Source organism: Neospora caninum, chromosome VIIb (assembly GCF_000208865.1).
Source record: "Neospora caninum Liverpool complete genome, chromosome VIIb".
Taxonomy (NCBI): domain Eukaryota; phylum Apicomplexa; class Conoidasida; order Eucoccidiorida; family Sarcocystidae; genus Neospora; species Neospora caninum.
This window is the reverse complement of record NC_018394.1, coordinates 562,177-578,084: the sequence shown is the minus strand read 5'-3', so window position 1 is coordinate 578,084 and position 15,908 is coordinate 562,177. Positions and strand designations below refer to the sequence as shown.

The window sequence follows — 15,908 nt, the reverse complement described above, 5'->3', positions numbered from 1 at the left end:
GGTGGCGAGCATGGCGGTGGCACACTTTGACTCCTTCAGTTCTCCGATGAGAGATTCCTTCCCACCGGAAGATCAGGAATCCCCTTCCCCGGTAGGTGCGGATCTTGACGGCCACGTCTTGGAAGACCTTGATCTACGGCACGAGGCCACGAGGGGTGACCACCTCGAACCCCCGGATGCAATCATCGAGGTTGAGCCCGCTCCTGAAGGACTGCCACTACCAACAGTGGTAGAAACGGACCGTTGCGCCCAAGTAGAGAAAACAAGCAGAACGTGCAGTTGCTGGAAAACTTCCATGTCCCATATAGTTGCCTTTTTGACTGTTTGCTGTTTTGTGTTCGTCACGGCCACCGTCGCATGCCGCCTGGCGATAGGAAAGAGTCCAACTGAACCCGCAATAATTTTCACTGTTACCTGCATTACCGTGGCAGTCGGGATATGGGGGATTATTGCACGGAGTCAAGGACTGACCATGGGCTATGGCTGCCTACTCGTTATATTAACTGTAACGACGATCATTTGCGGCTCCTTAGAGGCAGAGCGTTTCACAGAAGAATTTGCAGCATTGCAGGAACTGAACGGGAAACCCAGCTTGACCCCTGACGATGAGCAGCAAGTGAAAGACATCTCGGAATCGCTCAAGATCCTGGCAGCCTTCGTGGCTCTTTATTTCCTCTGTGCCGCCCTGGTCCTTGTCACAAGCATCCTTACTTTCAAGTTGCCTAGAAATCTAGCCGAAAAAGAGCGAGAAAGCAAACTAGGGGATGCGCAGGAGAATCATGATGAAGCCAAAAAGGCGCAGGTGACACAAGGAACGAACCGATGTGAAGATGACAAGCAGAAGGAAACACCTTCATCGGCAGATGCCAATATTCCCCTGGCGCCACCGCCCGTAGTAGACCCAACGGCGATAACGGACGACGCTGAAGGTGGTGAGCCCAATGAAAATTGATTTGACCTGCGTTGAATTGAGCCGTGAAGTCATAATAACGCGGAAATTTCATGTGAACCAGTTCTTGGATCTCAAGGTATTGTAAGGATAGTGAATGAAAATGTTGCCTTTCGTGGAAGTTGCATGACGCCGTCCGGAGAGGGGCGGCCTCCCACTTCCGTTGCATGCTTGTCTCGCCAATTGCTGTGCGGCGGTGTTTCTGGATGGATATCCCACCTGTTGTGAAAGTTCTGCTCGAGGAGCTTTAGCCTCTCCGGCCTTTCCCTCTTCCACAGAGGTCGTTCTAACAACACGTGTCACCACCGTTTATCATGAAACTCCAGAAAATTGAAAGCTGCCGGGTCTTCACTGGCCAAAGCGTGGTGCCCAAGCGACAGGCAGCAGCTCCCATACCCAGAAAACAGCGGTGAATTTGAGAGGCATTGCTGAGTACCAACCGACATGTGACGGGTCCTTTTTCATGACAAACAGTCACTCTGTGATGCGGATGACGGCAACCCGGATGATACAGCACGGTACTCCTGATACAGATGCCGAAGACAAAGTCGGTGGCAGAACTAGGCTATGTGCAAGCTCCAACCGGTTTCTGGTAGGAGCCCTCGTGACAATTGCTGCACTTGTGCGGGTGTACATGTTCACCGTATGCATCTGCCACGAGCTACGGCAGCCCTTCTCCTTTTCACTGTCAGCTGCGACCGATAGTTTCCTTCAGCGGAGGCTCTTAACGGATATCAACACGTGACGCCGCTGAAGCCACCCTTCACCGTCTGTTGCTTCCGAATTCACTCTACTCTCGGAGGGCCGATGCGTCGTTTGAAAAGACCATCTTTACCCTCCAACATTGTGGTGGAACACTTGATCTCAGACGCCTCCATAACGATGCAGCGGAGATTGCTAGATAGTTGACAGTAGGAATCGGTGCAATAACAACACGAAACCCAGTCCGCAGACTCAGGTAGTTGTGCAACAGAGAAAGAATCTTCGGCCCCCCCCCACCCTATCATTCCCTGAGAGGTTCCTTCACCCGAGCACCTCTGCCGTTCTCCAAAATTTCCATCAGCCTGAGTAAGGAGGTGCCCGGATGGTGTCAGGAATGCGTCTGCCCTCCCCAGAAGATCACAGCATCGTGCCACAGTTAAGCTACCACCGTTATCCCGCATAGCCCAGAGTGTTTTTCTATCGCAGTCTGTAGATGTCGGCACATTTCATCACCGACTCCCTTATCTGCCGTACAGCGGGTCCGCCAAAAAAAGAGTGAAGTCCTGCAGCAGTCAGCCCTCCTCTGCTACTGTTCTACTTTCGCATAGAAACAAAAGTAAGTCTATCGCTGCCGCAACCGGACAGCAGCCGGGACCTGAGCTGGTTGAGACACTTTATGTAACTGGAGTCCCTGAGCCGCGGTTGCGTGCAACAGCCATACCGCGCGCGGTCGGCATGCTGGAAACCCGCTAGGTGGTCACCCAAAACTCGTGGGTACCTCTACGTACAATGCAGAAGCCTGTGTGTGATCTCCATCCCGGATTAAAGTGACGCCGTCCCGCTTTGGGTTCTAGGTTACCACAAACCACAGTATTCCGGCGTTACCTGTTGGAGGCGGCCATACACAAGTACGCTTCGTTTCTGTTCACACGTCTCTCTGATGAAGAAAACGTAACGGCGGCGCTGGGTCCCATTCAATGCTTTCGGGGCGAATAAGATGCCGCAAAGAGTACAACCTTGGGCTGTGCCGACAAGGCTGACACACTGAAGTTGGAAGGGCGTTGCACTAAGAGGCAGCCTTCAAATAGCTCCGCCTAATGCTTTCCAGCGCTCTGGGTCCCAGTGCTTCCAGAACGTTGGCTGACAAAAACCAGAAAAGAGTATCGTCTTTTCCTCAAGCGCTTACTTAAAACATTATAAGTGAATTCTGTTACCCGGCTTTCCCCGCCGTGCATGCACTGCTGTTTTTTGTTGCATGCACGGCCACTGTTCACCTACCTTGCGTCGCCTGTGCACACACTTGGTTTAAGGAGAATTTTGCCCCAGGTCCATACCCATTTTGATCGGAAGTTTAACACACTTGTTCACCGAATGTCTTTCGTGTCTTTGAACGTGGTTGGGTCCCCTTGGACACTCTTGGCTGGTGTGCAACGAGGAATCTGTTAAAGAACCTCACGTGCATGACAATCTCACTGGCCAGCGTAGGTCGGACGACTACCTTCTGCTCCTGTCTAAGAGTGTTTCGGGTTGGATCGATGCAAGGGAGAGTGGAACGAGCTTCCTAGTGTTGTGTGACAGAATGAATTTTGAGTTTGAGTCTGGGCATGCATGTCCTGCTTTGCCGAACTTGCAACTGAGCGAGACACGGCAGATTGTCGAAAGAGTGCACTGGAGGAAACAGCGCCCCATATTGGTGACCCTCGCCGCTTCTGCTTCAAACACCTCGCGACTGCGCCCGCACCAAGTTGTTTGCCATCATTTTGCGCGTTCCGTTGACTCCGTTGCCGGTCCGTGGACTTTCCCGATTCTGGGGTATTGCCAGTCAAGCGAATGACGGTCCGAAACAGCCGCTTGCAACTGCGCCCGTGGGTGTAAACGTATCAGGCAAGGAGGGGAAGATGCATGTTCAGAAATCTATTCGAGGGTCAGGCAGGAGGCGGAAAGATAGGGAGGCAGAGCCGTACCCTGTCGCTACGCGTGAGGACGGTCAGGCTTCCTTCGGCGACAGTCCGTTCGGGACTGCCAAAAAAACTTCATGCCAACCTGGAACGCCCGTCGCCATGTCGCCAGCTTTCGACAAGTTTGAAAACGGTTTAGATACACGACGGAGCGGAGGCGTGCCGATGACAGATGGGCCGTTTGTTGACGATCCGGGGACTCCATTCCAGGGCATTGAGAGAGAGCGCATCCAAGCTTGCACGGGACTCGCGGCTGCATTTTTAGACCTCGAAGGCCATTTCCACATGCGCAGCACTCGAGCATCGGAACTCGGGGAGGAACAACTTCGTCTGTTTACGCGTTTCCAGCGACAGGAGCTCCGCTCGCGCGCTCGGAGGCCAGAGCGGAAAGGGGCGTCGTCTGCTTCGTCGTATTCCAAAGGTGTTGAAGATTCGGGGAAATGGCGCGGCAACGTTTCTGGTTGCCCACGAACTGGCGGCCGAAAGAGCTCTCCTGGAAGCGAGACGCGAACTCACCAAGAGGACGAATCGGACGGAGGGGATTTTCATGATGCGACTGAAGCCTACGAGACCCCGCGAGAGGCCTCGGCCAGATCTCCGGTCGGACAGGCTGCGTCTTCGCCACACTCTCAGGCAAGACCATTTCGAGACGTAACTGATTCGTCCGACGACGAAGAGAGAAGCTGCATCTCACTGCCGGCTGAGACGGAAGAGGCGAGTGCGGCTACGCAGTCGCGGAGCAGGAAACACAGCGAAAGCCAGGACAGCCAAGGGGCGACGCACGAACTTCGAGTGCGCCGCTCGAGCAGCGATCAGGCCCGAATCGTCCGGCAGTGCTCCTTCACAACTGCGGTCGACGCCTCGCCCTCGAGTGCACTGAAGGATGGCTCTGCCGGCGGGAGATTCGCGAGACGATCCCCGAGCGGATCGGCACAGGTGGGCGGCCCCCCGACGGCGGGGATGGAGCCCTGTAGTCGGCGCGCCTCTGAGAGGCAACGCGACTCGACCCGCTCTGGAGTCCAGGAACCGAGCCACACTCTTGAAACCCCTAGAGGGGAGTTTTTGTCGGCGTTTGACACCGCCCGCTTGCGGTTCCGGCAGCAGAGCTTTCCCGACTCTCTCGCAGCGACAACGAAACAAGGCAACGAAGCCGCGCAACCTGGGACGCTTCCTCGACAGGAAACGCAGCTGGAAGACAGCAGTCTCCCCGCAGTCCCCGACCGAGTGGCAAACACAGAAGCCGCCGCTGCGGCTTCTGGGGACTCCGCGAGTGTGGCGGGAGGAAGGGAGGACGCGAGTGGAATTCCAGGTACGGAAGGGAATGGAGAGGCGGTCCCCCGGATGCGGCAGGCCTCGTCCGCTGGGAAAAGGATGCAGTGCGACGCACACACAGAGAGGCAGGCAGATACGCATCGATACCCGACATTCCGAGTCCCTCGCGCACAGGCAACAATCGATATCCAGCAATAAATACAATGCTTCGCACGTGCGCACCGTAGATAGTTTCTGTATTTTGGGACGGGGGGCTCTTGGCGGTCGCGTTGAGAGACCACGCGAGACACACAGCAAGGCAATCGCTGCGGAAGGAAGCGGTTCCGGGCGCAAAGGAACGCGCTGCGCAAACACACGGCTGCGTTGCAAGATCAGCTGCCAGCTCCTCAGGGTTTGAATACCCAGACCGGTCCTGCACACTTTGCTTTTCCTCTCCAGTCTCTCTTTCCCTCGTGTGTCTCGACGTGACCGTGCCAGAAAGATGGATCGTATGCTTTCCCTCGAGAAGACCGACTTTCGTCGGTCTTTGTGGTTACCAGCATCGGCGTGTTATTCACAGAAATGAACCTACAGATATATTTGTATATAGTTGCACGTATGCGTATATGTAATCCATGAAATGTATGTACCAACATATAAGCACTTATATATATATATATATATATATATATATGGACATGTGTGCCGTGCGTGCTGCGCTTCAGATGGAGAGCTTCGTCACTGCGATTACGCGGAACCGCTATCTGCATCGTCGTGTGCAACTTCTGCGGCCTGCGCATCGGTCGCGCCGTCTGGCGAGATGTCGAGGGCTTTCTCTCTTGGCACTTTGGCAGGCAGTGCGCGCACCTTCCGCAGCGCTGCGTTGCGTGGAAGTTATCCGTCCAAGCGAGGTGGGAGTCGTATGCCTAGCCTCACCGCTTTTGGTTTTTTTAGCTTCGATGGAGACCACGTCGACGCCTGGGGCTGAGTGCTTGTTCGGTAGTTATACGAATGCATGACCCCTAGAAGACGCGAAGGGACTTCTGCCCCCGTCCTGACGGCGAAAGAAAGACGAGCGACAGAGAGAGAAGGCAGGCGGTGGTCGGCTGATGTGCTCTTCAACTCTTGGCTTATAGCGACACGGTGACCGTTTTGGCTGTAGGCTTGGCGCGACTCGCGTTCTGTCTCTGCTGAACTTGCTGACGTGCGGTGGGGTGTTTACACGAGAGAGCGGACCAAGAGGGGTTCGCGTTCGCCGTTTCTCCCTTTTTTCAATCTCTCAGCGTGGATGACCCGATCGATAACTGCCTTCAAGCGACTTGGAGGGGGGCGGCAGTGCTCGGGAGAATCGACGGCTAGTGCAACAACGAAACAATCGGCTGCCGTTTCCAGGTATTCAGACACCACTATCCCAAACCAGGTCCATTTCATATCGTGCTGTGAGGATGCCTGCTTCTCCTGTAGAAACACGCCTCTTTTTCTGGAAGAAATGGTCCAACTTTTCCACAGCGTAGTGTTGTGTATGTAGAGAACTGTGTACAAAGTCGCGTATGTGTCCCCCCGGAGAGCTGTCTCTAGAAACCTGTTCCATGCGAAATCCCGATACACAAAGGGGCAGATCCCTACATCAATGCCCATATATCTATATCTATCTAGACAAACGTACAGGTGATCCTGCAAGTTCGTCCCTAAGTATATTGACGTTTGCGTAGATCGCGTATCCCCATCGAAGTGCGCTTGTTCAGCTATGCGTTCATGCGTTTCTGCGCGCGCCTTGGTGTGGAGAGATGACGGAGTGAGCAACGAGCGAGACGCGTGTTTTTGCTGTCGGGGCACCGTCGCCCAACGGACCGTACGACAACAGAGACCAGAAAACCAGGGGCGAAGTGTCGACCATTTTGTCACACATTTCCGCGTGCCAACATGCGAAATACCTCACACACATGGCTGCAAGCACTGCGGCTCTCAACGGACGTCCGGTTGTCGCGTCGCGTTCTTCGAAGAAACTGCCATGTCCAAACCGGTCAAGTGTCCTTTGCTGCTACCGCACTTGCCCTGTCTGTACAGCTCGCGAAGCGGTACTACAGCGGAGGAGAAGACGGCCGCGGTTTCGGCGGGGCAACGTCCGGGAGGACGATGCACTCAGTCTGCAGGCGCCGACTACGCTGGCCTGGTTGGTTTTGGTTTCTCTGCTTAGTGCACAAGTGAACAGAGCCGAGCTCCTGACAGTGTGTGTGCGAAGCTTGGACGCATAAGCAAGGCGAGTGCTTCCGTGCAAACTCCTTCGGCTCTCCTAACGAACGCCATTCCCTCTTAGCCGAGCCGCAACTCCACCGCCGGGCAGAGAGAACGGATGTGGAGATACGGCCGAACGTGACGGCGGACTCGGGATTCCGCTGCCGAGCCGTTTTGGTCATTCCGCGCAGGTGTTTCGTAAGTCCCGACAGACCACTGAAGCTGTTGCGTGTCCCGTTTGTTCGTTTCTCTCCAGCAACCCTTCCCAGCCGTCCTAAAGAGGAACGCGAATAAGGGAGGCAAACACCAGCCTCCACCGTCTGAGGTCTGGTGCGTGAGGGCGCTAGAAACGGGTGAGGTGGACGCGCCTTCAAATGCGCCTGACACAAAACCACCATTGCATATCTAGCCGTACATGCAAACACGTATGCATATCCCTCTGCATCCCTACACACGTGCAAAAATATTCTTATGTAGAACATAAATCTGTGTACACGTGAGGTGCATGCATTTGCATGCGTCGGCCCACATCGGTATGTGTCTGCAGATCTGTTGGCGTCTTGCTTTGCAGCTGGACGGGCTGGACGCTGTGTGTACGCATGCGGACGTAGCCTCTGTGTCCGTCAGAGTGTAGCCGTATCGTTTCTGTTTTGCCAGAGAAGGAACCTCGACGCCAGTGCTGCGTGTACGTGCTCGCGCCTCCTCGCTGACGTTTCGTTTCCTCCCCAGGCGACCGCGCAGCGCTTTGGGCGATCGCGATCTCACCCGCAGGCGACTGGCTAGCCGCTGCCGGTCAGACGGGGGTGATTTCTCTCTGGGCCGTGCCTCCGCCCTCCCGCGTCTCCGCCGCGTCTTCGCGGGCTTCACAGGTGCCTGATCGAGGCGGCGAGAGGCGCGGCAGGACGGAACCGGCGTGGCCGGGTTCGCTGTGTGAAGCCGGCGGCCAGCGACCTGCGATGCAGCGTGACGGCGAGTCGCGACGGGGCCCGACCGGCGAAGCAGCCCAGACGGAAATGGCTAGCCACGGCGCAGGTTTCGCTCCCGAGAAGGCAGACGCAGACAACGAACGCGATGGAGGAACGCCAGGGGAGGGACAGGACGCAGGTAAGAGAGGCGAAGGCGAGAGAGGAGACGCAGAGCTCGTCTCGAGGTCCGGCCAATCCCGGGAGTGAGGCCCGCTGCAGGGGCGATCGGGTTTCAAGTCCTGCGGAAACGGAGAGGCCCCGAGGGGTTTCAGGTTCTTCAGTGTCCTGTCATGAACCAGCTGGAGGGAGAGGCCTGTGTGCCTCGCGTCGCGATTCGGCCCTGGAGGCTTTTCTTTCTACGCCGTGCAGCGAGTCGTCCCAAACCCGCCCCAAGGATGTGGGTGTGCTTTCGTCCCCACGTTTCGCGATGGAATCCGATTGTGGAACTGTGTGTGGCTGACGGCGGGGATCTCCAGAGGTTTCTCGGCTCCGAGCTTCGTTCGCTGTTTGCTCTGCGTGTGTGTTCTTGACTCCAACCGACTGCTCCACCCGTCTACGCCAGGCAAGCGCTCCCCGCACGTCTCTCCGGACACAGCTGTCCCTTTGCTCGAACAAGAAACGGGAAGGAACGAAGCCTCGGAGGCGGTGTTGCGGGACGCGTCGCTTCCACCCGGAGTTTCTGCGTCGACTGCCTCTTCGGATCGTTCTCCCTCCTCCTGTCCCTCTTCGTCTCTTTCCCGGCCTCGCCACCAGGAAGACGGAGACCGGCGGGCCGTGTCGGCGCCGGAACGCGCGGGGGAATGCTCACCAGCCCCCGGCGCTGGGTGTCCCTTTGAACGTTCTCAGCTGTCTCCGCAGACGCTGTTTGCCACAGGGGGAGGGAATTCAAACGGCTTGCGGACCGAAAGACGGACGCGGAGTGACGGAGATTCCCAGACGCGTCGCGGACCTGCGCATCCTTCGCGCCGTGTCCCGACACCCGACGGCGTCGGGGGACAGCTGGTCGCCGGCGTCGAAGAAGAAAGCCCAGCTGAGGACTGGGGTGCGCAGTCGGACGAGGTGCGGGCGTCGTCGCGTTCTTGCCGAGAAGACAGCGAGGCGGGAAGAGAACAACGAGAGGAGGCAAACCCCGCGCACTCCGCCCCGTGGTTTGTTTCAGATCGGCCGAACCTCTGTCTTACGGGGCACTCTGCGGCAATCATTCAGTTGGTTTGGGCACCCACCGCAAAGGTCGCGCTCCTCCTCAGCTCCTCTCTGGACAAGACGGTAAGACTCCGAAGCGAAGCGCATCCCGCTGTTGCATGGAGCCTGTGTGTCCCGTCCCTCTCCTCAAGGTTTCTTCAGGGAAGAAAGAGACGCTTTAAAACGAGATCCACTTCGCTCCAGCCCTCAGTCGACGCGCCGCGCAGTCGCCTCAATGCGGAATGTGCAAACGGGTGCAGAGCTGTAGATATTTGCAGATATGCAGATGTAAAAGCGCCTGTTTTAGGGGGGTATACTGGCGTCTGCGAACGCCAAGCTCTTAGTCGCCTTGCACAGATGCATGCCGACTCCAGTGTGGCGTTTTTTGCGTGAGCCGCGGACGATCGACTTCGACTGCGTTGGACGCGCGGTCCACTGTGGGCTGTTGGAGTCCACATTCGGAGACAATACGCGCTCTCTGACTGGGGTGATTTTCTCAATTTTCTCGCTCAGGTGCGGCTGTGGCGACCGGCCAAGCAGCCTGAGGCCGTTGCGGTTCTGCGATGTCGAGACTGGCCAACGAGCGTCGCCTTCCACCCTGCTTTCAAGGTGACGACTCTTTGGCCTGGGGGAGCTCACACCTTGTGGCGAGTCTGGGGAATCGCGCCGCTACATTCTATTTCTGACAGGAACGGCACAGAGTGCAGAAAAAAGCGCGGGGGTTCAGAGCGTGGTTTGCCTCCCCCATAACGGAACCAAAAGCTCGCCAGAGAGTGTGCCTCGAGAACGCGAGATGCCCACGTGTCTGACTGCTGCAGGCATGCATGTTCGTATAAATGAATGCACGCATCCACGTGGATATGCATGCGCGGTGCCGAGTGAGGGTGCATGCATGCGAGCATCACCGCCGAATTTCAAAAGACGAGTGCTGGACCTTTGAAAGCTCCATGAGAGCATGGCTTCAGACACCAACCATTCGCCGGTCGTACCCAGGCGGCGCGCGACGGGACGTGTGGGGGGGGGGGGGGTCATTTCCAACTTGTTTGCAGCATGCGTGTCTCGCTTTCTTCACATCGTCGCGTTGTCGTAGAATCCGTCACGCTTTTCTGCTTCTCGCGTCTCGTGTTTTTTTCGTGTCCTTTGTTTCAGAACGTGGTGTTCACGGGGTGTCTAGACGCCACCGTGCAAGTCTGGCGTCTCTTTCCGGTCCCGCCGTCCAGTCGCTCCCGTCCCCCTCGAGACGAGCGAGGGCGAAGAGAGCACGGAGACGAACGCAGGCGGCCAGAGAGAGGAAAACTGCTCTGGGAAGCTCGCGTCGTCGAGTACCTGAAAGTCACCGAACTCGTCACGGCTATCTCCATCTCTCCCAAGTGCGTCACCTTAACGCCTTTCCCTCTCTGCCAGCCTTTGCACAAGGCCGACTCACGTGCTCAACAACGATGCTGTGTCCCTCTCTCCACTTATATATATATATATATATATACATGTATATTTGTGCTTGGCAGTCTGCTTGTCTGGGGTCTTCCGTCGTCTCGCGAACCCCTCATAGCGGCAGAGGAGAAAACGGAAACGCGTCTTGTTTGGTGTCGGGACAGCGCGCGACTTCTAACCGGCAGCCGGTTCTGTCGTGTCTGCTGCGTTCAGCGGGTCCGTTCTCGCCGTTGGCTTCCGCAATGGGACGATTGCCTTCTACGACGCTCAGGTAAAAAGCGCGACTCAGCGAAACATTTCCTCGTTTTTTCGGCTCAAAACAGTCACCGTTTTCGTCTCACAAGGGGCGAGGTGACACGCTGGCCGGGGTGCGGACACCTCTGCTGTTTGACTCCCGAACAACCGAGACAAACAGTTCCCTGGTACTGCAAAACGTGCCGCGTTTTGAGGAGATGTGTGTCCGAGAAGGCGACTTGTCTCGAGTCGCATGCGCGGTTTGCCACCGTCTTCGCTCGAAACACACACGAGGCGCCAAGGGGGGGTGGACTGTTTGTGCTTCTTCACTTGGCGAGGTCCACCGGCGGTCGAAGGTTCCTGAGATCCCGAGAATCTCCAGCGGTGCTCGCCTACACAAACGGACGCTTTGCCAAACAGCGCGCAGCGTCTGTGACAGAAGACAAGCACGGGCGACATCAGCCTCAGCGTCTTGGCTGCTGTTCCCGTAGGACGAGGCGTCTCCGGCTCGCCTTGCTGGCGAAACGCCGCTCTCGTCTGCCGAGCGTCTTTACGATTCTCTCATCACAGAGAAGCGTCCTCTGGCGAGCGTTTGTGTGATTTGCCTCTGCAAGCAGACGCTGAAGTTCCGCAACGAGCTGGACTGCAAAAACCGGAAAGGGAAATTTTCCAAGGGGCGAAAAGTGAGTGGCTGCTGCGACCTGGAACGCATGCGGCAGCTGCATGCGCGGCACGCTTCGTCGCGCCCGTTTGCTCCCCAGAGGGTCTGACGGTGCCCGTGCGGAATACCCCGCCGCATGTCGCCTGCGGGGCTCTCTTCATGTCTACAGCAAGGCGAATCGGTTTTGTCGAAGACGCGAGGTCCTGGGGCGACAGGAGGCAGTCGCTGCACGCTTTAAACGGCGCGCCGCTAAGGTTTTTGCGCTGTCTTTCGGAAATACGGGCTGCCGGGAACGAGACCACCATTACTGTTTGTTGGGAGAAACACAGAGATAAAGAAGAGGTCCACGAGATCGGCGACAAAAAGCACTTATTCCGTGCTTTTTTGCCTCCGCAGGTGACCAGCCTCGAGTGGCACACCAGCGGCCTCGCTCTCTGCGTCACGACAAACGATTCCCGCGTTCGCATTTTCAGAGCCACGGTAAGCTCTCCTGTCCCCTGTATGTCTGTGTAGCGCTGTTCACACAAACTGCATATATATATATATATATATATATATATATATATGTTTCGGATGCACAGAGAGCAGGCCATGGAGATGTCGTCGTTAAGCCACTGCATTGAGTAGCCATTCACGAGTATGTCAAGATGTAGATGCTAAATCGGCAAACAGGGTTTCATCGCTCTCGCTGTATACTTTTATACAGACAGATACCCATATTTATAGACACACAGATGTGCTGTGGCGGCACGTTCTACAGACGCTGGTGCAGGTGTAGAGATAGCACGTGTGGCTGCTTCGAGAAGGCCTTTCGGTTCCGTTTCTGTCTGCTGCCTCCCTCTGAATGACTCGGGTGTGGACGGCTAGAGAGGCTCGGGCCCTTCGAGAACCAGAGAGGGGTTTCGCACCGAGTGCCTTGTGGTGTCGAGCCTCGGTTTCCGAGAGAGACAGCCGCACAGGCGCGGAGCGACAGCGAGAGAAGGTGCGTGTCTCTGTCTCGCGGTTTCGATGCCACAGGACCTGTTTTGCGCGGCCAAGTTCAAAGGCCACATGAACGAGCAAATCATGTTGCGGGCAAACTACACGTAAGTCCTGTGAGATCGGTTTTCAGGTTCATCCAGTAGAACGCGGCTGATCTTTTATTCGAAGACGGAGGGAGAAGGATGGTAGCACGAGGGAACCCGTTTTAACGAGGCTCTCGCTCACGCAGCAAGGAAAGAGAAGAGAGTGTTTTCCCCCCCGCAAAAACGGTTTTTTCTTGGGAGGACTGAGACGGGTCTCGCGTGCGTCAGCACTCGACAAAATTGCCGTCTCTCAAAATCTGTCTCCCTTTCAGAAACGAAGGGACAGGCCTCGTCTGCGGTTCCGAGAACGGCTGGCTGTGCTACTGGAACGTGGAAGATCCCCGCACGTCGATTCTCGACAGCATCGAGCAACGGCTTCGCAAGTGCGTGGAGAATCAGAAACACGCGTGACTTTCTCTTCGCTTCTTGCGAACTCGACAGACTTCAGTGTTTGGTGGACATGTCAAGGGTCAACGTTCCCGTTTGCCGTTTTCTCCACGTTCCGGGAAGCCCAGGGAAACCAAGGCCAACCCGATTTTCGGCGCCTGCTTCTCGAGACGAGGCGCGCTGTGTGCTCTCTTAGTCACAGCATACAAACGCATGCGTCGCTGGAGAGCTTGCGGCGATGTTTCTGTCTCATTGCTGTACCACCCCTCCGGCGTGCGGGCTGCTCCGGGTGTCCACAGCGTCTTGTTCGACAAGCGCGGAAAGAAGGGCGCGGAGCGCTTTTCCTCACCTCCCAGGTTTAGAGTTTCGATTTTCTAGTTCTCTCTTTGCACGCGAATCCCGCCTTATATATATATATATATATATATATATATGCATGTGTAGATATGCGCATCTGTAGGTCTATCTCTGTGGTGCAAATCTAGGTGCCTCATAAAAAATCGGGTTCGGGTGTCGACCCGATGGTGTCTCTCAGGCATTGGCCGTTTAGCGGAAGAACCTCGCTGAGGGCAAGAGGGACGCATCGGCATAAATAGGCATTCCGCGTTTGCCGCAGAGCGGGCGGGGCCCCCGAGGGTGTTTCAGGGTATCATGTGTGCGTGCAGAGGCTCGGCGCGAGAGGGAGAACGACGCTTGCTGCCGAAGCACTTGCGTGTCGGTTTCCTGTGGCCTTTTCCGTGCAGAAATGTTCTCAGCAGCAAGTTGCCTCTCCCCGCGACGAAGCGGAGACCGACGAACGCGAACTTTGTGGGCATCAAGGGTAAGGAGTTTCCCACTGTCCCTTGAACTGCAAGCGTTGTGTTCCCTCCACCGCCTTCTGTGGGGTCGTCTCTCGTGTCGCCAGTCTCTCTTTGTGTGTTTCATCTCCCTATTCAGGCTTCCCTACCGGTGCTTGCGCGTTGTCTCTCCCCTGTAACTGTCTTCACGCTCTGTGCACAGGCGTGTTTCTTTTCCAGTTTTGCAACTCTTTCTCGTTATCTCTCCTCGCTGACCCCCACGCGTTGCGCTCCCTCCCGCGTCCGTTCTCTCCCGCAGCCTTCGCGGAGCTTTTGACGTGCAGCCTCGTGGCGCCTGCGTCCTTTGCGACGTCTCTGGTGTCGCGCATCGCCGTGCATCCCCTGGGGTCTACCGCGGCGAAGCAACCGGCGAGTCACCACCGCACGCTGCAGAACCTGACTTTCCGGTTCGACGCGGGCGTCCGTTCGCGTCTGCGCGGCTTCAAAAGTGGGACTAGAGGCCAGCAGTCTGAGGCGCGAGGCAGTCTGGACCGCCGCCCGCTTGCACCGTTGGGCGAAAACGCAGCCCCAGGCAGTGACCTGTACTCGGCGGCCGGGAGTCTGCCTTCCCAGGAGTTTTCCCTTCCTCGCGAGTCGCGCTGTTTCCAGTCGTCGCCGTTTGTGAGTGACGCGTCAGGGCCGGTGGGGGACGAGTCGAAGCAAGTAGCCCTAGATAAGCAAGGCTCGGGGCCTCGAACCATGTTCAAAGCGTTATGTCTCCCAACACCCAGACGGGTGTCGCCTCCTGGGGGCACGCCCCCAGGCTCGCAGATGCATACCCTCGCCGCCGATTCGTCTGCGTCATCGAGTGAACTGTGCAACGACGAGCGGGGCGGGAGCGTGCTCTCCCCTGGGCGACTCAGACCTTCACAGCAAAGCAGCGGTCTATCTGTTTCTCCGAATCTCCGAGGCACCGGGGACAGTCAGGGGAGCGCCGCGATTCGAGACGGCTCCGGCCGTCTGCTGTGTGGCGCCTCCGACACCGCCACGTCGCCTGCCGTCTCCAGTACCCCGCCGCGTTTGAGTCAACTCTCATCGAAAGACCTCCGACTCAAGTCAGATTCGTCCCCGTCGAGCGTTGTCTCCGCGCCGGTCTGGGCCGTTGACGATGCAGGCGGTGCGAGCACTGTGGACGACCGCCGCGCAAAGAATGCGGAGGAGAGTGAACGGTACTTCCGCGTGGAAGACGAGCTCCACGTTTCTCTGCCCCCCGCTGTCTACGAAGCGGAATGTCGGCAACGCAGGTAAGCTCGGGTCTGCCTGTTTTTTCTCTGGGGCGGGCGACGGTGGGGCGTCTTTTCAGTTTGCGCGTTCCATGGCGGCCAACCCGTAGTCAGAATCGGATGGCCCAGAAGGCGCGTCTTCCGCAGACGCCACACTGTGCAACATTGAAAGCCGTGCCGTAGGGAATCTGGAGGTGAGTCCGCCAAGGCAGGGTGGTTAGGTTTGTGTTGAGCCGAGGGGAAACGCGAACGACAAAGAGCCAGCAAAGTTGGGACTAAACCCGCGCGCGCCCGCCGGAGAGGCTCCACGTGTGCTGACGCAGCACGCGCCATACTCAGACAGCGCTGCGTTCGTGGTTTTCCCTTGTGTGAGCTTACAGCTCAAGCGGGTCACGTCCCCTGGTGCTGGTGGCGGGGAGTCACCACGGCAAGCTGCGGATCTTTGTGAATTTTGGGGCGGAGCTCCGACATCTCTGATGCGCAACTTGGCGCGACGTGCGCCCTGTCGAAACAGCCTTTTTCCGAGGATCATGTCTGGTCACGTCTTTCGTGCCGGGGCGTCTTTGGGTGTTGTGCGTCTTTTCCGCGCGTCATCGGACAAGTGTTGTTTGAGGCTTCCGTTTCTTTTGTCGAAGCCAAAGCGTTTTGTTGGTCCAAAACATGTAACACACCCGGGAGAAGAGAGAGGATTCCCTTCCGGGAAGCCCAACGATTTGTTCTGGAGTTGCTTGTAGACGAGTATGACCGTCAACGTTTTTTTCTACGAAAGTCCATCTTTTGTTCAGATCTGATTCAATGCGATGGAGAAGTGTTCCTTTTGAACGCGCGTG

General features: G+C 56.9%; 2 protein-coding genes across 2 annotated transcripts; both read left to right on the top strand.

The window, feature by feature from the left end:
• Positions 1–10: 10 nt before the first annotated feature.
• Positions 11–952, top strand: NCLIV_024570 (conserved hypothetical protein; the record flags this gene model as incomplete). The annotated part of the gene is made up of 1 exon (XM_003882652.1): positions 11–952. One exon carries the CDS (start codon positions 11–13, stop codon positions 950–952), a length of 942 nt encoding a protein of 313 aa, XP_003882701.1.
• A 2,822-nt stretch (positions 953–3,774) lies between these two features.
• Positions 3,775–15,555, top strand: NCLIV_024560 (hypothetical protein; the record flags this gene model as incomplete). Its single annotated transcript, XM_003882651.1, has 15 exons — positions 3,775–4,918; positions 5,586–5,780; positions 6,144–6,218; positions 7,825–8,199; positions 8,623–9,326; positions 9,756–9,851; positions 10,392–10,612; positions 10,887–10,944; positions 11,399–11,590; positions 11,965–12,048; positions 12,586–12,653; positions 12,905–13,015; positions 13,763–13,839; positions 14,115–15,099; positions 15,459–15,555. 15 exons carry the CDS (start codon positions 3,775–3,777, stop codon positions 15,553–15,555), a joined length of 4,482 nt encoding a protein of 1,493 aa, XP_003882700.1.
• Between the last annotated feature and the right edge of the window lie 353 nt (positions 15,556–15,908).